This window comes from Sorex araneus, chromosome X (assembly GCF_027595985.1).
Source record: "Sorex araneus isolate mSorAra2 chromosome X, mSorAra2.pri, whole genome shotgun sequence".
Lineage (NCBI taxonomy): Eukaryota > Metazoa > Chordata > Mammalia > Eulipotyphla > Soricidae > Sorex > Sorex araneus.
Window position 1 is genome coordinate 203,093,512 of NC_073313.1, and position 23,031 is coordinate 203,116,542.

General features: G+C 36.6%; 1 protein-coding gene across 1 annotated transcript; it reads left to right on the top strand.

Moving 5' to 3' along the window:
* Nucleotides 1–16,186: 16,186 nt before the first annotated feature.
* G6PC2 (glucose-6-phosphatase catalytic subunit 2) lies at nucleotides 16,187–22,604 on the top strand. Its single transcript, XM_004601133.1, has 4 exons — nucleotides 16,187–16,404; nucleotides 16,944–17,053; nucleotides 18,889–19,000; nucleotides 22,580–22,604. The coding sequence occupies exons 1-4, from the start codon at nucleotides 16,187–16,189 to the stop codon at nucleotides 22,602–22,604; spliced, it is 465 nt and encodes a 154-aa protein (XP_004601190.1).
* The last annotated feature ends 427 nt before the right edge of the window (nucleotides 22,605–23,031 follow it).

A 23,031-nucleotide genomic window follows, 5' to 3' on the forward strand; every position in this document is an offset into this window, starting at 1 on the left:
TCATTCTCAGCAACCTGTGTGGTTCCCCCCTAGTCTTTCCAGAAGTGATCCCTGAACTCAGAAGCAAGAGCTAAGTCCTGAGCATCCTTAGTGTTGCACTAAAATAATTGAAAAAATACCATACTGAGTGCTGTAAGTCCCAGAAAAAAACTCAGAATCACTAAGCTTTTTCCTTGCCAAGAGTCTTGGTAGTTGTCTGCTCTGATAAATTGCTGAAGATAAAATTAGAAAGGGCAGAGAGAGAGAGAGAGAGAGAGAGGAAGAGAGAGAGAGAGAGCCTGCTATGGGGGGGGGTAAGGGAGTGAGGAAGGGAAACTGGGAACACTGGTAGTGGGAAATGTACACTGGTGAAGGGACCAGTGTTGGTACATTATATGACTGAAACCCAGTCATGAAAAACTTTGTAACTGTGTATATCTCTGTGATTTTTTAAAAGCTTGTTTGTTTGTTTTAAATTAGAAATTACCTAAATTTAAATTAAGACATAGAACAGTCAAAGATAATTCAAAGCTTCCAGCCTGGATTTTTGTAAGAACAGTGATGCTGCTGGCAGAACAAAAAATGACTTAATGGTTGACTTAGTGTGTGAGAGGAGAGATGTTATAGAGAGGCAGGAGCTTGATGAATTATGGTTTTAGCATGCTGAGTTTCAGCGGATGTTATTGGGAGATCCAAGGGTTCATCCCTTCTAGCCAATTTACCTCTACTTCAGTAGCATTGAGGCTAGTTGTTCCATCTTTGCAGAAAGACGGTATGCGTTTGAAATCCAATTTCCATCATTTACTAAATGTGTTCTTGAACAATTTCTTGCTCTTTGTGTGTGTGTCTCTTTTAAAAAATACATAAGTAACAAAAGTTAGTGCTTTATTATGATTAAACTGGTATCACATTTATGGAATCTTTTTTTATATCAATACCCAAGTCATAAGGTCATATGTTGCCAAATTCTAGTTTTTGTGTTGTCTTCATGATATAATCCCTCTCATAACATAATATATGTATTTCACCTATTTGTGTATGGGGCTGGAGCAATAGCAAAGTGGGTAGGGTGTTTACCTTGCACTCGGATGAACCGGGTTCAATTCCTCCATCTCTCTCGGAGAGCCCGGCAAGCTACAGAGACTATCCTGCCCGCACGGCAGAGCCTGGCAAGCTACCTGTGGCATATTTGATATGCCAAAAACAGTAACAAGAAGTTTCACAATGGAGACGCTACTGGTGCCCGCTTGAGCAAATCGATGAGCAACGGGATGAAAGTTACAGTGAAGTGAAAAACAAATCACTTAGTAGACAAGTAGACAACGATAAAATACTTAAAATATTATTTCATGCACTGCAGGCCAAGAAGGAAGTGTTCCATTTATATAAGCAGCAGATAAGGATAGCAGCATTCTGGGACACTCGGATAAATCTTGAGGCATGTCCTTAAAAATCACTTTCCTTTATAGACTTCCTACCCTGCTGTAAATGCCATGCATTTCAACTGTCATGTACTTTTTATTGGAATCTTTCAGTTCTATTGTAACCCAGGCAATACTTTTGGAAACTGTCTTGCAGATCAGGGTAGCTGCAGAGTGATGCCCTGTGAGGTAGGTATATGTTAGATGTCCTAGTTCCTGCTTTTTTTTAAACCTAGTTTCCTACTCTATAAAGTGAAGTTATTACTACTACTATAACTATTACTGCTACCATCTCCTGTGCCCATTGTGAAGACCAAAAAATAATAAATATAAATGCCTTGGAACAGGCCTGTATAACATAAGTTACTCAGCATGATTTCTTGTGTTTATGATTAATTCCCTACCTTCCAATACAGTATCTAGACATACTAAAATGCATGTAAATAAGAATCTTGAAAAAAACAAATCTAAGTTGGCAGAGAAAGAGATAAATTATTCCAAATGAATTATTACATTAGTTAAGGTGAGCTATATGACTCCCATTACAATGCAATAAGACCACTTGTCGAATCCTAATATAAGAACATATGCCAGTTGCTATGGCTGGATAAATTCAAAATACAACATTTCCACCCAATCTAAGTGAACTAATGAATCAGTGACATGAGTTTATTTAACATTACTCATTTAATGATTTTTGTAGTATTTTACATTAGCGTTCTAGCATAATAAACACTAAAATTTAAACAATATTAAGAAACAGATTTAGTCATTTTATTAGTCATTAATAGTTGCATACAGTAAATTGTGCCTTTAGTTTGTAATAATGCTTGAACAATGTGCCTAATGCTTTCTTGATAGATTCTGGTAAAATATGATCCACAAGAAAATGAAAACATTGGTTCACTAGCAATGTTTAGAGATATTCACACTGACACACAATATAACTATAGTTCTTAAACTGGAATGAACATCTTGCTGCAGACTCTTTCTTTCTGGCCTCTTGAGTGCACTATTTTTGTTACATTATTTGTCCAATTACTAGTGACAAAATCATTCACATGGTCCTCAGAATAGATTCTTAGTGCTTATAGAAATTTATTTTTCTCTGCTCCTCCATTTGTAAGAATGTTTTGGGAAACTGTTAGAACAAAATTCTGTCATCATAAAGAACTTAAGCTAGAAGGGTTAGTAACCCTATCAAAATGATCTACTTCATTCCTTGAGAATCAGAAAGTATTCTCTATGAACTCAAATTTGTCAAAGAACAAGCAAAAATGTAAGGAAGCCACTTGGTCAGAAATTCCAAGATAAAATTAATTCACAATTCAAATCTTTCTTGTCAATCTAGGGACTAAAGAAAAATGTGAAAAAGAATATGGATGTTATATGATATAAGGAATGTAAAATAAGTATGACAAGTACTATGAAATTTAAGGTATTATTTCTTTGACTTCCAAAATCCCTGATTATAGGTTAAAATGGCTTTACTATTTTGTTATGCTTCATTAACATTAAGAATCCAAACACCAAAAATGAAATAAATGTGCAAATAACATGTCAGGTATATCAAATATTGGACACTTTTCCCCCAAGAGCTAAATTAAGACGAATAAAGTCAGAACATATTGTTATCATTATTTATGTTTAACTTCTCGTAATGAAGGTTTCTGGTCTAGGGACAAATTAACTTAGACATATACTTTGTTGTAATGTCTCTTTTCATTCCATAAGTGTTTGTTCAGGAATTTTTTATTTCATTAGTCAAAATTCTAGTCAGTTGGTGTCTGATAGTATTTACCGTAAAGTAAATGTTTATGAATTGGGCATGTCAACCCTGAAATTAATGTGTGATAACACTCATTTTTAAGCTCTGGTGATAAATGTCAGTTTTAATGAGATTCACAGAAGATTGCTAATCTAGTCTCCATCTCACTGTTTTTAATATTAGTCTTTATCAGAGTGTTGAGTAAAAGTATGTCTTTCTTTGGCTCTTATTCTAGGGCAAATGATCACCTCACTTGATATAGTCTTTATAGCAGCCTCAAAAATGTCCATTGCTTTTTGTTGTTTCACAGAGCTGATCCTCAAAAACGGTGTGAGGGACATGCTCGGACAAGCCTCACCTATGAAGAAACTGATAGAGGAAACCAGGTATTTGATCCCATGGCTGAGATCTCCAAGTTTGCTCGGATTGGGACTGGGCCTCCTTCACCCAGGTCCTCAGTTTTCCAGTAGCTTGGCAGCCACGCCCACAAACCGGCCACCCACTCCCAGCCTCTCTAGAGCCATGTAATCTCATCAACAACAAAGATCCAAAGACTAAAAAATAAAGCTCCCAGGAGAGAGTGACGCAGAATCTCCTGGAGCCGCCACATGACCTCTAGCCCACTGATGTACCTAAAATAGTAGTAGTAGTAGTAGTGTTTGATTTTAACATACTTGCTTATATTCTTGTATATACGGGCTTAAATGGCCCCAGAACAACTTTCACACACTTTTCTCTTATTGTGGTGGGAAGATGCTTGTTGGTCGGTTGGGTGTTTGAATATTATCTGTAATGAACTACTGTGAACTACCTTACGAAAATAAATTGTATAAAAATCATAAAAAAAATGGTGTGAGGGAAAAAACTGCCATTATTTGTCAAAATTTTCCTTTCTAGAAAAGGGTCAAATGATTTTGATAGGGACAAGAAGAATGGGAGGGCAAGATTAGGAATATTATCCTTTAAGAAGGGAGTCACCTGGTATGGAAGGCAACAAGGGAGATCCTGGTAATGCTTGATAACCTGGATGACTGAGACCTTGCTGGATCGAGACACCAGAAGATAATGACCTCAGCATCCTTTCCCCTTTGTAAGAGCCAGCACTCTTGAAACATTAAAAAAAAAAAGAAAAGCTGACCCATTCACCTTTATTAAAAAGGTATAAAGGGTGAAGGACTTCAGTCTTTCTCCAGAATCCTACTTTAGGACACTAGTCCCCAAATCTGGGGGCTTCCCTGCATTATTTTCTTTTTCACCCTTACCCTAAATAGCTCCCGGAAGAGAGCTATACAGTCTCTTGCCCCTGTGCCTGGCTGTCTTCACCAGGGCCCCTTGGAGGGGATGAGATGCGTTTCCCTCCCTGTCCATTCCCCTCACCCCCCAAGCAGAGTCTCGACAGTTGAAGACCTCCAGAACTCAGCCACAGCCATGCTCGAGGCCACTCTCCACACATGCAGATGAGCCTCAGGCATGAAGGAACAGACAGAGGAACCCAAGTGTAAGGGACCCGGGGCTGAGGCTGCTCAGATCGGGACTGGGCGTCTTCCACACAGATCCTCCATTTTCCAGTAGCTAGGCAGTCACACCCAGAAACTGCCCCCAGCGCCGTGTAATCCCATCAATGGCCAACATCCAGAGACTATAAAACCAAGCTCCCAGAAACAACATCTAATAGCCTGTTTTTGGCATATTGAATATGCCAGGGGTAGCTCTCTTGGAGATGATACATACATATGATGATGTGGTGGTGATGCTGGTATTTAGGGTTTGGATACGTAGTCTCCTTTCCTCTTGGAGAACCTGACAAGCTACTGAGAGTCTGTTACCTGCTTGGGAAGCCTGACAAGCTCCCCGGGGTGTATTCATATCCCAAATACAGTAACAGATATATACATACCTCTTGGAGAGTCAAGCAAGCTATGGAGAGTATCCTGCTCTCATGGCAGAGCCTGGCAAGTTACCCGTGGCATATTCAATATGCCAAAAACAGTAACAATAGGTCTCATTCCCCTGATCCTGAAAGAACCTCCAATCGTTGGGAAAGACAAGTAAGGAGAGGCTGGTAAAATCTCAGGGCTGAGTGTAATAAAGACGTTACTGGTGCCTGCTCGAGTAAATTGACGAACAACAGGATGACAGTGATACAGTGATACCCTCTGGAAGTGATAACCCATAATCCAGGGTTCATTTTCAGGGGTGGTGGGAGTAGATAGGACAGAGGTATATGGCACTTATAACCACCAATTTGGAGGTGTTTTCAGGTGATGACTATAGGAGTTGATCTCAAGCTGACTGCAAGTTATTACTCCTTCACTGAAAATGTAATTCTTCTTGAGTTTTTAAAGGATCCAGGAACACAGAGTAAAGGTCATTGTCCTCTACTGCACCTATGATTGTTGAGATATCCTTATATTGTCAGCAGTGCTTGGAACAGAAAACACATTGATGATGGTGAGAATCGAAAGTCCTCAACCTTATTGAAGTATAAACATCACGTTCTCACAGTTGTACTCACACAAATATCCAACACATTAGAACATGTACACTCATATACATTCACAGGGAACATTAGAAATTTTAAAGTCTATTGAAGCAGGAAAATAAGGAGTCTCTGATAATAAGTTTCTCTGGAAGCAAAAAACTAAGCAGGTTTGGAGTTTTAGTAGAGTAGGTAGGCACGCTTGCCTTGCACACAGTTGACTAGAGTTTAATCCCAGCATCCCATATGGTCCCCTGAGCCTGCCAGGAGTGATTTGGCACAAATCCAAAAAAACCAAAAGTAGAACCTAATACATGATCTAAAGAAAATAAATTACTGTCACCATTCCCAAAGACACTTTGAAGATGCAGGATTCAGGCTTGTTTGCTTATTTTGTGGGCCACACCGCTGTGTCCAGGGCTTACTCCTAGCTCTGCACTCAGAGATCACTCCTGGTAAGGCTCAGGGAACTATATAGGGTGCCAGGGATTGAACCCTGGCTGATGCATGCAGGGCAAGTGCCCTACCTACTGTACTATTACTGAGGCCCAGGATTTGATAAGACTTTAATTGGTGCCAACACTAACTCAGAGAAGGCTAACCCTCCTTTGAAGAGATGTAGTAGTAACAAAAGGTCCCAAAAAAGCACAGAAAAGGCTACTGAAAATTCCCTTGACAATACCACTTTTAAAAAAAACCTATCAACAAATCCTCAGGCCTGGGAAGTTTAGGGAAAACCCAAGAAAACAAACTATGCAAAAGCAAAGTTATCATTTTGTCTTGCATCCACTCACACCTCAACTTGAGATGTGTTCTTTTACTTTGCTTACTTTGTTCTCTCTTCTTTCCTGCCTCCCTCACCCCTCTTTCTCTTTCTCTCGCCACAAAAGTATTTTACTTCACCACTCGTTTTATTCTGAAATTCTTTGCTGTAAGTGTAGAGAATTTGACTTGGGAAATGTAAAATACCCTTTTCCTGCAAAGAGTAAACCCTCACTCCTACCCAAGGCCATGGGCTCCCCAATTCTCGGCAGTGGGGACCAGTTCCTACAGTTGTGCAGATCAAGTAGGCTCTGGATGTAGTTTGTAAGGAGCTAGTCAGACCTCTACTGAGCTCTCCCTGCACATGTCCACTCTGGGCAGGTGCTTATGGCCTACTTCATCAATCCTAACTGCCCCAGTCCTCTTCCTATCCCCCTCCTCCACCATAACCACTTCTCCAGTGGTGGTTCAGCCAGGAGGGTAGTGGCATTCTCCCTGTTATACTATTGCCCCAATTCCCCATGCCCCCCACTAACATCACTATTATGACTTGGGAAGAAAAGGAATCTCCTTTTACAGAATGTAGATTAATAACAGATGATAAAAAGTACTTGCAATCAAATAGCTTTTGAATAGAAATGTCCAATGCTCTAGATTTCTGCATTTCCAAGGTTAGGAAGTACTGGAAGAGATGATTCAAGAAAATTCTTCTTCTCATAATGACTTTAATAAAAAAGAAGTATATCATAAAAGGAATCATCCTTTAGCTCTTGGTTTGACTTGGAGTCTTTGGAGTGTTTTATTTTCTTCACAGAGTTAAAAAAAAGTAAACAACGTTGATAATATGAGACTGACACACAAGGGCAGTAGAGACAGGGCCAGGAATATTGCTCCATGGTTGATAGCCTATCTCATGAGCTGGGTAAGAAGGCAGCTGGAATAGAGAAGGGATCACTAAGTCAGTGATGGTTGGAGAAATCGTTTGGGATGAGAGATGTGCTGAAAGTAGATAAAGGACCAAACATGATGGCCTCTCAGTATCTGTATTGCAAACCATATTGCCCAAAACTAGTGAGAGAGTATGGGGGAGATTTTCTGCCATAGAGGTAGGGAGAGAGGTGGAATGGGGGGAGGATATTGGGGACATTGGAGGTGGAAAATGTTCACTGCTGGAGGGATGTGTCTTCGATGATTGTATGACTGAAACTCAAACATGAAATCCCTGTAATTGTATCTCACGGTGATTCAATAAAAAAAAAGTTGAAACCTTTAGCATGGTAGAGTGAAAAAGTCGCCAAATTCTCTCCTCCCCAAATAGAAACATAAAATTATACAAAATTATCAAAAATAACCATTTTAATGACTAAATTTAATCAAAGTATTAAAAATAGTAAGAAGCTTTTATTTATGAAAAACTACTAAAACATGTCAGACGGATGTGCTCATATACAAAAGTACTTATTTTATAATTACATTTATATGAAATATCTAGAGAAGTCAAAGACATAAAGCTAGAAAAGAGCTTTGTGCTTGTTCGAGGTTGCAAAAGAAAATAAAGCATTAAGTATACAAAGACACAGGTAATTTCAGGGTTAAAGGAGATGTTTTAAAACTGATTGGGGTGATGGTTCCACAGTTTTTGAAATTTAGTAGTGTTCACTGAATTTTTTTACAATTTACAAATTATAAAAGGTTACAAATCTTTTACAAATTTACAATTGCGAATTTTAGGGCTGGAGAGATAGTACAGCAGGTAGGGCGTTTGCCTTGCATGCCACTGACCCGGGTTCAATTCCTTTGTCCCTCTAGGAGAGCCTGGCAAGCTACCAAGAGTATCCCCCCCTTGCATGGCAGAGCCTGGCAAGCTACCCGTGGCATATTCGATATGCCAAAAACAGCAACAAGTCTCACAATGGAGACATTACTGGTGCCCGCTTGAGCAAATTGGTGAACAACAGGATGACAGTGCTACAGTGCTGCAATTGCGAAGTTTAGGACTTTTAATTGTAAAAATTTTCAGTGAATTACAAGAAAATAACTTTTTTTTCTTTCTTTTTTTTTCTTTTTTTGGGTCATACCCAGCGATGCTCAGGGGTTACTTCTGGCTCTGTGCTCAGGAATTACTCCTGGCAGTGCTCGGGGGACCATATGGGATGCCGAGGATTGCACCCAGGTCAGCCATGTGCAAGGCAAACACCCTACCTGCTGTGCTATCGCTCTGGCCCAATAACATTTTTCAATAACTCAGAAAGCATTCAATGATGCTGAGAAAGACAGTTTTATGTATAACACAAAATTGACCATCTTAGTCATTTTAAGTGTATGGTTCAAAGGCAATAAATACAACTTCATTGTTACATGACCAGCCCCACACTCATCTCCACAACTCTTCATCTTGCAAAACTGAAACGATATTCGTGGAGCAGTAACTATACTCCATTCTTCAACATCACCCATCACCACTATTCTAATGTCTCTTTGACATTGACTATTATAATGCCTCACAGAAGCAAAGCTGTAATGTCTCTGTCCTTTCATGACTGACTTGTTTCTTTAATTAACATAATACCTTTATGTTTCCTCTTTGATGCAGGTACATATCAAATCTCTTTCCCTTTTAAGGTTGAATAATATTTCTTTCTAGAGTGTTATGGTTAGTTTTATGTGTCACCTTGACTGGGTCACACTATAGCCAGATATTTATTTAATGTTGCTTCTGGAGCTTCTGTAAAAATGTTTTGAATAAATTAACATTTAAATTGGTAATATTTTTCTTTTTTTGGTTTTGGGGCCACACTTAGCAGCACTCAGGGCTTCCTCCTGGCTCTGCACTTAGAGGTCACTTTTGGTGGGGCTTGAAGGAACATATAGGGTCCAGGGATAGAAATTGGGTGGTCTGCGTGCAAGTAAAGCATCCTAACTGATATACTGTCACTCCGGTCCCTGAATTGGCAATCTTTGAGAGTGTCCTACATAAAGTGACCCAAACTTATAGATGCCTATGCTGAAAAAAATAATGAATGGATGAATGAATAAATAAATAACATGAAAAAAATAATTTCAAATAATTTATAATTAAAAGCATGTCAGCCTCCACATGATTGGGAAAGTTTACTGAAGAGGCTACAGAAGAGGCTGGAGTTATAAATTGGGTTGGGTTTTCTCAGTCCTTCAACATTCAAAGGAAAAATTTTTTCTCCATTTAAAACAAGAAAATCTTGTGGATAAATCACTTTTGCACCCCGTCTCACTTTCCCAATTTTTAAAAATTTTATTTATTTTTTAATTAGTGAGTCACTGTGAGGGTACAGTTACAAATTTATCCATCTTCATGCTTGTATTTCCCTCATACAATGTTTGAGAGCCCATCCCTCCACCAGTGTCCATTCTCCACCACCAATGAGTCCAGTATCCCTCCCACCCTCCAATCCCATCCCCAACACCCCCCCACCCCGCCTCTGTGGCAGGGTATTCCATTTTGTTCTCTCTCTCCTTTTGGTGTTGAGGTTTGCGATAGGGGTATTGAGTGGCCATCGTGTTCAGTCTCTAGTCTACTTTCAGCACGCATCTCCTTTCCCGCGTAGAATCTCCAACTACATTTTACTAGGTGTCCCCTTCTCTATCCGGGCTGCCTTTCCCCCAGCATGTGAGGCCAGCTTACAAGCCATGGAGCCAACCTCCTTGTATTATATACTACTATTCTTGGGTGTTAGTCTCCTACTCTGTTATTTTATATTCCACAGATGACACTCCTCCAATTTTTTAATACTTGTCTGAAGTGCAATTTCTTAAAACTTTCTTTACTCCTACTGGATTAAAGACTAGAGATGGGTCCCAATAATCTGTTTCAGCAAGACAATTCTGGTTAAACAATAAAGTCTGGCAGCCACAGCCTCATTTAGTAGGTACTCTTTAATCCACCCATAAAATACAAACTCAGCTATGAAATATTTTCTCTCTACTGTGAAGAAAATCAAGGTTGCTGTTCAATGGGGAATTCGATTGGGCCCTTTATAGATCCTAGTAAAAGTAGACAGAAGTGTAGTTCACAATCATTTCTAGGGAAGGATGCTTGATGAAACTAATGGGGGAGGGTGTGCCTGGAACAGTCTTTGCTGGATCACTTAAAATAGTATCATTATGGAATGCCAATATTCCTGGGATGCTAGCCAGAATAGAGGTAATTATTTTCTGAGAGTCACTCAGGTCTAAACTTTGTCTGACATAAATCCACTTTATATAGCAAGGTGACATTGAAAAGATTTCAAATGCAATTTATTTTAGGGAAGTAGATAAGCTTGTGCTAAAAGGATAATGACCATGAAAAGAGACATTAAGGATCAGTGTCTCCAAAAGATAATTCCATTTATTGCTACTGTGTCAGTAACACAAACTAAAGTTAAACATCTCTGAATAATGTATCAACCTTTGGAATTAACAAAAAGAAAAGCAGTAACACTAGATTTGGGGGAAATGTTAGAGCATTAAGATACTTTTAAATAGGTCATTAAGAAAAGGCTTAGGGGTATAGCTCAAATGGTAGAGCACATGTCTAGCATGTGTGTGAGACCTATGTTTGATCGCCAGCACTGCATGTCTCCTTATTTCCCAGATCCCCGCCCTGCCCCCACACGCACACACAAGAGCACCTGCAGAAGTGTACCAGCTGGCCCTGGAGTACCACTAGACTTAGTACTGGATCCCTGGATCTAAGCTTTAAACTCTCAGACCCATAGTGCCATAGCCAAGCATCTTGAGGAGTGGTTCCAGTGGTTCCAGGACACCTGAGCACCACTGACTGTGGCCCCTAAAAGTAAAAAGTAATTGAGAGGGAAAAAAAGTCCTTATAGCAAGTAAATCGAGTGGGACAGTGGATAAATATGCCATGGAAACTGGATGTGATAACTGAATTTTATGCTACACTTAACCTGTGTGGGTCAAGGATTATCCTGGGAAGTTTATGAAAATCTGTAGCCTTCTTCCAAGAAGTGCACTATAACATTTTGCGCACAATTTTAAGAAACTTAGTGATCTTGAGATAAATCCAATTCTAGCCCTAAATCTGGCTTAGTGGTGGAGAGAGTTGGCTAATATTCAACCTAAGTGCACAGTTGGGTTAAAGATTTCTTAAAGATTTTTTTTCTCCTTAAAGGTGCATTTACCAGCACAGCAGAGGTCTATACATTGAATAGAATAAGAAGGAAAAAGAAAAATTGAAAGAGCTTTTCCAAAGCTGGAAGAAAAGATGTTGAAGATGTTAGTAGTTGGATCTGTGTTTTTTGAAGACTTTCCCCCATGTTGACAGTATCTGACTTGATTCCAAGTTATAATGGTGTATAATTCAGAGTTGATTTTTCTCCCTTGATGCTGTTCTTGCTCCCTCCTTGCTCTCTCTTTTTCTCAGGCTAAAGGGAACTGTCAAGACTTGTGACACAAATGCATTAGCTGAGTAAGCATTACAAGAGGGAGAAAGGAAGAAACACAGGGGCACAGAGATGGGAAAGGAGAACAAGAGAAAAGAGAAAGGACAGGAGAAGGAAGAGACAGAGATGTCAATATGTAAAAGAGAAGTAAAAGAATAGTGTAAAAGGGTAACATTTTTCACTTTGCATTGCCTCTACTCTGATTAAAAAAATATTCACGATTATCCTGCTTTGATCCTTAGCATCACAAATGGTACCTAGAGCAGCCAGGAGTAGCCCCTGAACACAGGATGTGGCCCAAATGATCTCCCCAACCTCCCCGAAGGGAGAAAATGAGAGAAAGCACTGTGAAATGAATGCTGACAAGAAAAGGGCATCTCTAAAGAAATAGATATATGCTAAGCTATGAACAAACTAAAAATGATGAACTGCAATGAGTAAAGAGATATAACAGGCCTTGGTAGAAGGCAAAAGAAATTAAGGTGCTTTTGCTTTGGTTGATACCCCATAGTCCACAGCACTATTTAGTTCCTCAGGAGATCATCAGTGCTTCTAACATAACTACCTAAAATAAAAAGTTAATGTGCAGGTACTTTCATCACAGTCCACAGACTCTGAAGTATTGAATGAGCAGGAATATGAATTTTTAATAAGACAAAAATTGATATTATTCATCTCTGATTTAAGGATAATATATTTCTGAATAAAATGTATATTGTAAAATATATAGCTCAAATACTTCTAAGGAAAAGGACAAGGCAAAGCAATGTTCTTCTTTATAGCTCATTAAAGAGATTATGGAAATTACAGGCCCTGAATATGCAAAACAAGAAAGCCAGAAGTATAGCTTTGGAATAGTGTAAAACCTGAATGACTTGATTCATCTATGGTAAGCAAGCATATGCCTTCATTTAAACTCAATGAATAGTAAGAAGTATAAAATCACAGGAAACACAAGATTCCTTCATTGTTATTTTTTGTTCAGTTTTGAGGCCACACCCAGAAGTGCTCAGGGGTTACTTCTGGTTCTGTGCTCTAAGATCACTCTTGGTGGGCTTTGGGGATCATATGGAGTGCTGGGGATACAATCCTGGTCAGCCACATGCAAGGTAAGCACCCTACACACTGTACTATCTGGCCCCAAAGATTATTTGATTTCTTGTTTAGATGCTACATAAACAACTACTGACATAGGATTGTTCAGTTTGTTTTGAGACAGACTGAATATAAAAATCGACAATAATGATCATACCAAATAATATATATCTGATAGACCAGATAATACAACTATGGCCCACAATCTCTGAAGCAATCTCCCTAGAGTGGTTAGGACTAAGTCAATGACCAACAATTCCCCTGTTTGTCCCTGCTTTCAACTCAAGAACAATTACAGAAATCCATAGGCATTCTTCCAACCAATCACATAGAATGTTCTCACTAGTGAACCCACCTCCAACTTGACCATGCCAACAACTTCCAATCAGAACATACCTGATGTCTTTTTTGATATCACTATAATTTTCCTAGTCTCCTGAGTGCACGTAAAACCTTGGAAAATGAAAATGTTGGTTGCTGACTCTTGCTTTAGTAATATCAGAATAACAATCTCTGTTATTATTGGTGTTCTTCACTTAAGTCTGTACTTAATTGTATCTAGAGAAGAAACTGTCTACAGGATAGGGCCATCAGTAATAGGACATGAAAAGGAGCTACCTTTATGCACATTTTAGTGCCACTTGATATCTTTTGGGAATATCTCAGACTGAGTTGGTAACAGTAGTCCCTGAGTGACAATAATTCTAAAACACTGAGTCTCTGATATTAAATATAGGATGAGTCATCTAACAGAACTTTAAAGTGGTGGGAGATAGTATCTCTTAGTGATTTGGCAGCTGTCCAGAGGTGTTTCTATATCAGTCATTTGTATCTCAAGACAATACAGAGAAGCTTTTGTAGCTGGCATAGGTGAATTAGAGGTCTTGGTAGTTGAAAACACTTGATAAAGTTTATTATGGAATTAGTTTCTCTTCATCTTGAGGCTGCTTCCACTACTACTAGAGTTAGCCATAGGTAAACTGCACACAAAATAGTCCAGGAAAAAGATTGCTCTGAAAATTATATTTCATTTCCAAATAGGGATTTGACACTAAAATGACCTGGAGCAGTTTCTTGTCCATCTCCTAACTGCTAAATGAGAGATACTGGATGCTGATGTTGAAATTTACTGTAAGATATAGTATTATATAGTATTCTTAAAGGCAAATAAAGGCAAATAAAGAGGAAGAACATAAATGCAAAACATTTAGAAACATAAATGAGTTTTCAGTACAATTAATCTACCCAAATCTTTTATCATTTGGTATCATTTAATATCAAGTAGCACACAAGTAGAAAAACCTAGCCTGGGAAAAATAGCAAACATAGGGAGATCCAATGTTTTCAGTCAGAAATCAGAGAAATAATAAAGGGACTGGTAAAACTCTCACTGTGAATATGGACTAATATTCATTTCCTGATAACCATTTAAAGTCACTTTCTGAAAAAATGACATAATATAACTTGCAATACCACCTGTGATTGTCAAACTATTGTTCTCACTGACAGAAGCCAGTTTATATTTTAAGATCCTTCCAGTTGGGCTCACAGAAAAATCAATGTGGAACATTGCACTGGTCTCTCCTATTTCTCGAGGAGTACATTTGAATTGTCACCATTGTTTTCTTTCCTCTGGTTCACAATACCCAAATCATATACAGACAACCATCAATTGCATAGTTTCTCATTAGATTATGGTTTTTTAATTTTAGAGAAAGATTTTTCTGATGTCTTAAGAAGTTGGACTACACAGAAATCTAATTTAACAAAAAATATTGTTAAATATAATAATTTACACACATTAAATGTCACTGAACCTTCTTTTAGATTCACTTCTGATAGAGGATCAGGTAGAATAGGGAAAGGATAGGTAATACTTTAGCATATTCACTTTCTTTTCTTTAAATACCAATGCCTAAATCCCATTACTAGAAATTTCACTTGTCTCTGATAGGCATTGTATTTTTCCCCTCTCCCCTCCCCAATGGTATTGTATTTTTAAAAGAGTATAGTATTTTAAAAAACTAAAAAAAATATTTTAATGATTAGTCAAATAATTTTCTCCAGTGAAGAGAACATAGGCTAGAAATTTCAAAGATGTAATTCCTCAGAGCAGTGTTGACGCTAAATGATGAGGCAGAACTCCAAGAGAAATTTGAAGTCATAGTCACAGATCATAAATATTACTAAGTGAAAGAGACTAATCTTTCAAGGTAATGATGTGAAGGCCTAGATAACATATAAAGTTAACCACCTCTGCCCTCTGCCTCTGGATTTGACTTACTGATTTTCTCATGAATCTTCCTAGACATAACTTAGCCTCTATATTCAGCATGTCACTTCTGACTTGGATCCAGAAATCTCTTTAAGCAGTTTTTCTGTTTATTTCAGATCTATGTATTTGTTTCAGTGTTTTCAGAGCACTTGTACTGAACACACTGTTTTCAGAAGATAGTTTGTTTCTGATTAGTCAAAAGACCTTTGAAGTCTATTTCTATCTTTTCCCATAGGAACAATTCCCTGTTGCTCTTAATTATACTTTCTAGTTAATAAAATATGACTTTGTCCTAAAACAGCTCTATAAGCCCAATTAACTCTAGTTCTGTGCTCTTGCCTTATAATCACAAAGTAACACATATCCTTCCAGAGTTTAAATAGTCCATACATTTCCTTCTAGGGTCAGATATAGCATATCATTTTTGCTAGTAAATACAAAAATACTTAGATATAAAAGTCTTCAATCATAAAACAATATCACCAACATTAATATTTTATGCCCAGATACTCCTTCATTTTCCTAAAAACCCAATAAAATAATCAAAGAGTCAGCCTGTTTTAAATTAAAATGCCTGGCTTTAAGGGCTATTGGGCATGCAGTAATTATTTGTGCAATCTTCTAGCCAAGCATAGAAATTATTAATGTCTACCCTTGAAGGAGATGAACTGCAAAAAATTTCAAGCAAACACCATCCAGCTGTTGACACAAAAAGGAGGCTGTATAAGAAATTCATTGTGTTTCTCCCCAAATTGGATCATAATTTGCCACAGATCAGCATGAATTTCACCTCTTTAGAGCCAAGTGAATCATAAGCATGTAAGCTTTTCAGCAGAGGAGGGCTGACTTGCCCTTTCCACAGATGGTCAGCGTCACATGCTGAACTGATGGCTGAACACGCCACAAGTGCACCATATAAAAACAATGAAACTCAGAGCACATACAGTTTAGTTGCTTTATGTTTAGAATTGCTTCTCTTTCAAGATGGATTTCCTTCACAGGGATGGAGTGCTTATTATTCAGCATTTGCAAAAGGATTACAGAGCCTACTACAACTTTCTAAATTTTATGTCCAATGTTGGAGACCCTCGGAATATTTTCTCTATTTACTTTCCTCTTTGGTTTCAACTCAATCAGACAGTTGGAACCAAAATGATATGGGTAGCGGTCATTGGGGATTGGTTCAATCTTATCTTTAAATGGTAAGACTTCTGTTTTATATTTTTCCAAAGTTTATTCTTTAGTTTATCAAGTTAGCTTAGTGATCACATTTCAAATGCACATCATTTTACTTGAAAAATCCTTCAAACGTATCAGTTAAATTAAAATGCTTAGTTTAAAATAATATTTACCCCAACAGTATAGAAATGCATCCCTGACATATAATTAAGTATCAAATATTAGAGTAGGCATTTTGTGGTTAGCTTAAGAAGTTTGGTAAAAGAGTAAACCCACAATAAACAGAAAAATTCTATTTCCAGGGAACAATTTTATATTCTCAATCTAAATACCAAAACACCCTCAGGATTTCCCCACATAGGAAAAAGTCCCTGTTTTTATTTGAAACAATCTCCAAAAAACTTTGTCATCCTTTAGAGTGAGAGATAGAACAGTACCAAGTTCTGTTGTTAAAAATATGAACTTCACTCATGCTTGAGTTATTTTATACGTTAAAATGGTTTGTTTCCACATAATTGCTCATATTTAAATCTGTAAGTATAATTATATTTTGTTAACACAGGATATTATTTGGTCATCGGCCCTATTGGTGGGTCCAAGAAACTCAGATTTACCCAAATTATTCAAGTCCATGCCTTGAACAGTTCCCTGCTACATGTGAAACAGGTCCAGGTAAGCAATTATTGAAACTTCAAGTGATTAAGGATATTATAACAGTAACTAAGTATTATAATATAATAAATGTATTTTATATGTAGTGTGAAAAAGAGACCTTCCTGACTATAAATGCTAAAAGTTCATATGCATTAAATTTTCTGATGATAAGGAAATGAAATTTGATAATCAAATTTTATTTGGTTATTTGTAAAAGGATAAGTTAGAAGAATAATTCACAAATTATTTTGTATTTGGCATTTGGGGAGAATAATGCAGTGCTTTAATTCACATTTTTAAAAAATCAACTAAAAAATTCCCAAAGAACTTTGTCAAACTTCTAGAAGTGTTTATTTATCTATTTCTGAGCAACTTTCAAAATTACAGGTCTTTTGAAAATCTCATGCATGAAGGTAGAATTCCTAATATTAAGAAAATCCTCTCTGCTAATACTATCACCAGAAAGTATTACCACTAATTTGGAAACTATTTCTATAAAATTTCTTGTGTTTAGTATATAAGTAACAGAATTTGGGCACAGTTACTTTTTTACTATAAGAGCCTATATGAATATAAAGTATTTTCTGTGAAAGTTGAATTTCACAGAAGTCTTTTTGAAATAAGTATGTAGGAAAATAACATTACCATTTTAATTTTATGGGTGTGTTGCATTTGCCTCAATTTATTACACAACAAAAGAGTCTTTTCTGAAGCTAATGGAATATAGTGAATGTGAGTCTCATAATGAATTTTATAAATATCTTTTTTTTGTTCCCACAAAAGTACACATGTGACATATTTCTGATCGCACTATACTGTAATTCTTTATGTATATGGCCTTCTAATATATTATGCATTCCATCTGGTTAGGAATGTTATGTATACTATCTCTGTGAAACAGTTGGAAGGACGGGTTGATGGATAGATACCATTGCGATCTTACTTTGATACCATTGCGATCTTACTTTGCTCCATTGCAGCATTTCTTAGCATGTGTTTTATCTTATGATAGACACTTTCCGGTGGGGAGAGGGAATGCTATAAAAATTCTATATCCTTCCTTATAAGTTACCCTTTACTTACATTTATAGAATTCTGGCTATAAAATTCCCAAGTAGCAAATACATTTAAAAAAATAAATCTCTAAGAAATAGATTTGTCTTAGTTTGACTTAGTTCATTTCAAGAAGAGTCTAGCATTTAACCTGGATGAATTTCCAACTGTTAGAAAATTCAAGGAGGTATTCAAAGTAAAATAAAAATATTCAGGCAACATGGTACAGACATTCTGTCAGTTGAGAAGCTACCTGTTGGCAAGTTTATTCTCTTCTCAGATTAATGTCACCGTATAGCTTCTTCTTTTTCATTTCCTAACAAAAATTCTCCCACTACAGTCTTTGACCACACAATAGGCAGAGAAGTGATTGCTTATACTTATTAGTCTATTGTAAGTTAATTGCTAAGTCACACACAGATATGATCTTGTTTAGGTGTTTGACTTCTTAACTCAAATGAAGCAATCTGCTTTAAGATCCAAGTACTTTAATTTTTTCATCAATTAAAAAAGCAATTAAATATGAAGAATAAGTAGGACTGTAGGAGATTAATTTAGCCTTGAAGTTTTGATTTCTATAATTTAATCAATTAAAAATATGTGGGAGGAAATTTAAAGCAGAATTCTAAGACCCAATTTGACTTAATTTTTTTATTGTTAAATCTATTATATATACCTCACACCTTATTGATCATTTCTATTTCCTTTGAAATTTTCATGACTGTTATTCTATTGTGTATTTCTGACCACTCATAATCTACTAAGCCATTTTCAACTGGATGGATATTTTCTTGTTCCAGGAAGTCCATCAGGCCATGCAATGGGTTCTTTCTGTGTCTGGTATGTCATGGTAACTGCTGCCTTGAGCCCTTCTGTCTGCCGAATAGAAAAGTGGTCTACCACTCTGCACAGGTTAGATTTATTCAGTTTTTATAGCTCTGAAATAAGACACTTGTGAGTGTAGAAAATCTTCTTTGGAATTTCATTTTACGGTTTTTAGTTGCTGAAACCTATTTATTCTATAGTATTTATTCTATAGTAGGACAAAGGACAAAATGAATAGAAAATAAATAGTTTGCCTTAATGTATTATTCTAATTAGCTCATAGCTGTTGTCATATTATGATTAGAACTTTTAAACTGATTAATTATTTATTAAATGTGCTTTTGGGTTTCTTTAATATAATAAACACATTTGTAATTCATAAATAAATCATCTAAAATAAGAAAATATTTCTGTATCTGAAGTCTTTTAGTTTAATATTGGCTAAATTTTGAAACTCATCCCTTTATATATATATCGTTTTATTTTGTAGAATTATGCTTCTTTCTTTGACTAGACTATGCTTTTGACACAAATTACTTTCTAGATTTAAAAGCCATACAAAGTTTTCATTTAAAAACATTATCCTAGAGGGAAACTTGAATTTGAATGTAGGTAGATGAACATTTAGAAAGACCTAAATTCATAGCATTTAGAAATTTCTCAAATTTGAGATTACTCATAAATTTTGTGGGATTTGGTCTTTCCCCTTTTGTTCTTTTCTAAAATACTTTATCATTAAAATGATCACAAATGTCACTTTAATTAGAAATTTTTAGACTGCCTGAGATTTGGATTTTAATTGCTTTAAAAATACTATGACTTATATCATTATGTAACAGTTCTTCCAAAATAAATCTCTAAGATTCATGACATTCTATTGTTTAGAATAGTTTTGAATTTTATATGAAACAAATAACCTAAAAATTTGGACACCTTTAAGATTTAATTAAATGAGACTGTGGCTTGTATACCTTAATGTAGCCATTATCCAAAGCAAATAACAGTAGATAGTTGTTATAACTGGGAAAAATAGCATTTTTATTCATAGACACTTTTCAAAGCAGGAATTTATATGTCTCACCAGCATTTCTTCGTAGTTAATTTTATCCTCTAATTTCCAAACCTGAAAATAATATTTGTTTTTCCTAAAAAAAAAATCTCTTAAAAACACCCTAACTCTTCTTTGATTTTCATTACTGAAACTTTTTTTTCAGTCATCAAAATGAACAAATTGTTTACTACTTACCTTAATGTTGTTTAATATTATTTATTCTTATTTAATTATAATTAAAATTATAAAACAAAAATCATTAAGTATGATTACAATATTACAATGGCTACACTAGCAAGCGACAGGGACAAGTGGAGATGTTACTGGTGCCCGCTCAAGCAAATTGGTGAACAACGGGATGACAGTGATACAGTGATGGTTACAATATATCCTTCAATTTGTTCTCCTTTCATATTAATGACCCTTGCTTCTTATTTGAAAAATTCATTTTTCAGGGTGGAGTGATAGTATAGCTGGGAGGGCGCTTGCCTTGCATGCAGCAGACCTGAGTTTGTTCCCTGACATCCAATATGGTCACCTGCACACTGCCATGAGTGATTCCTGAGTGCAGAGCCAGGAGTATTCCTGAGTATCATCTGGTGTGCCCCTCCCAAAAACTGTAAAACAAAATTCTTTTTTTTTCATCCATAGACTTTCCTTTTAAATTTTTTCATCATAAACTTTCAATAACTAAAGTTTTGTCTTTTCAGAAGCAAAATATACAGAACCCCAAAGATTTCTAGAACTCAATATGGATAAATGAGCAATTTAAAATAAAATGATGAGCATTGCTTGAATTTTAATAATTTAATGAGGTTTTTTGGGTACTTTGCTCCTTATAATCATCAATTAGTAACCTAAATGCCAGTCTTCTTTTCCTTATTTTCTATGTCTGAAAAAACAAGGGATTAGGACTCTTGAAAGTCTATGAAGTTCAAAGGAAAATTGCCCTTTGTGGCATACTTGTGTGCTTTTCATCAGAGAAAACGACTCTCCAATGCATTTTCTTCAAACAGAGTAAGGTTGAGAGAGGAAGGTTAAAAGGTTGTATATATCACACAGACAAAAATTGTTTGTGATTTATTCTTGACAATTTTGGATATTAGTGGTTTCCCAAATTCAAACTTCCCTTACTGCATTAAGATAATTATCAGGATCTCAAATTGAAGTCCTTTTATGGCCATTTATTAAAAATCTCAGGATATATAGCACAAGGTAATTTTGATGCATTGATAAATATAGAAATGCCTCTATTAAAGATTTTTTACTAAATATTTTAAAATCCTATGAGCATATGGAAATACACTTTTACCCCCAAAGGAGAAATTGTCTTTTTCCCCAGAGGAGAAAAAGACTCTCTCTCTCTCTGTCTCTGTCTGTCTGTCTGTCTGTCTGTCTCTCTCTCTCTATATATATATATGTGTGTGTGTGTGTGTGTGTGTAGGTAGATAGATAGATAGATAGATAGATAGATAGATAGATAGATATGTATATATGTAGATAGATAGATAGATAGTAGATAGATATAATAGCTAGAAGATGCCTCTGAGAAATATCTGTTATGGACCCTCTCATTTTATGAATGATGTAATTTTATACACCTGCATCTGTTCTTCTATTGTAGATTGACCCGGTCACTTCTGTGGAGTCTTTTTTGGTTGATTCAAATCAGTGTCTGCATTTCCAGAGTATTCATTGCAACACATTTTCCTCATCAAGTTATTCTTGGAGTAATTGGTGGTAAATATCACTTACCTTGAATTGTGTCATTTGAAAGCTTTAGCAATATATATGTATACTTATGTTGTCAGATGGTAATTAGCTTCCCAGTCTCAAGTATTTCTATTAAGTCACTGATATTAAGTTCTACCTTGGGAGCTAAAATGATTCAGCATAGTCCTAATTCATCCATATACAGTCTTCCTTGACAATATAAGTGTGTGATGACCTTACTAAAGCTAAGTCCAACTTCCAAACCACTACTGCAGAGAGTCTGCTTTGCGTTTGGGGAACTGATTAGTGGCCTTCCAACCAGTATACCATACCACCATCTGAAACACCTAAAGTGATTTTTACAGCACTATGCACTTCATTTAGCAGCTGATTGGTATTCCTAAAGAAGCATTCACCATGATGGAATTTCCACAGTCCTGTCCCATATATCTTTTTAAAAAAAATCTCTATGTTAACAGTGACAACTACAATTCTAATTAAAAAGCACCTAGATTAGTGTTCTGACCGTAAAATGAATTGTCACTTCATGCCACAAACTTCTGAATGATACCTACATACTAAGTGGGGTGGTGAAAAGACCATCGAAGAAACTGCATGTTTTTAGTTATTACCTTTGTGTGTAGGAGTCTCTGGTTTAATGCCTGTCATTACATTGTGCCCCGAGCAATGCCAGGAGTGACCTCCTGTAATGAGTTGGAAATATCACTGGATGTGGTGCCAAAATGAACAAATAACGAAAAATGTTAGGAAATGGGCAAAACAAGGGGATCTAATGTACTTTATTACTAGAGGTCATGACCAAGTTTTTTTGCTATAGAGAAAAGTGATTCCCACAGGGTTCTAGGGGTTAGTCATCTTCACTCTCTCTTTCTAATCCACAGGCATGCTTGTGGCAGAGGCCTTTGAATACACACCAGACATCCAAACCGCCAGCCTGGCCACATACCTGAAGACCAACCTCTTCCTCTTCCTGTTTGCACTCTGCTTTTACTTGCTCCTTAGAGTACTTGACATTGACTTGCTGTGGTCTGTACCCATAGCCAAAAAGTGGTGTGCCAACCCCGAGTGGATCCACATTGATACCACGCCTTTTGCTGGACTTGTGAGAAACCTTGGGGTACTTGTTGGATTGGGCCTTGCAATAAACTCTGATATGTTCCTCAGGAGCTGCCGTGGGGAAAATGGCTACAAGCTGAACTTCCGGCTGCTCTGCATAGTGGCCTCCTTAATCATTCTGCAGCTCTACCATTTCATCAAGATCCCCACCCATCCAGAACACTTATTTTATGTGTTGTCTTTCTGTAAAAGTGCATCCATCCCACTAACTGTGGTT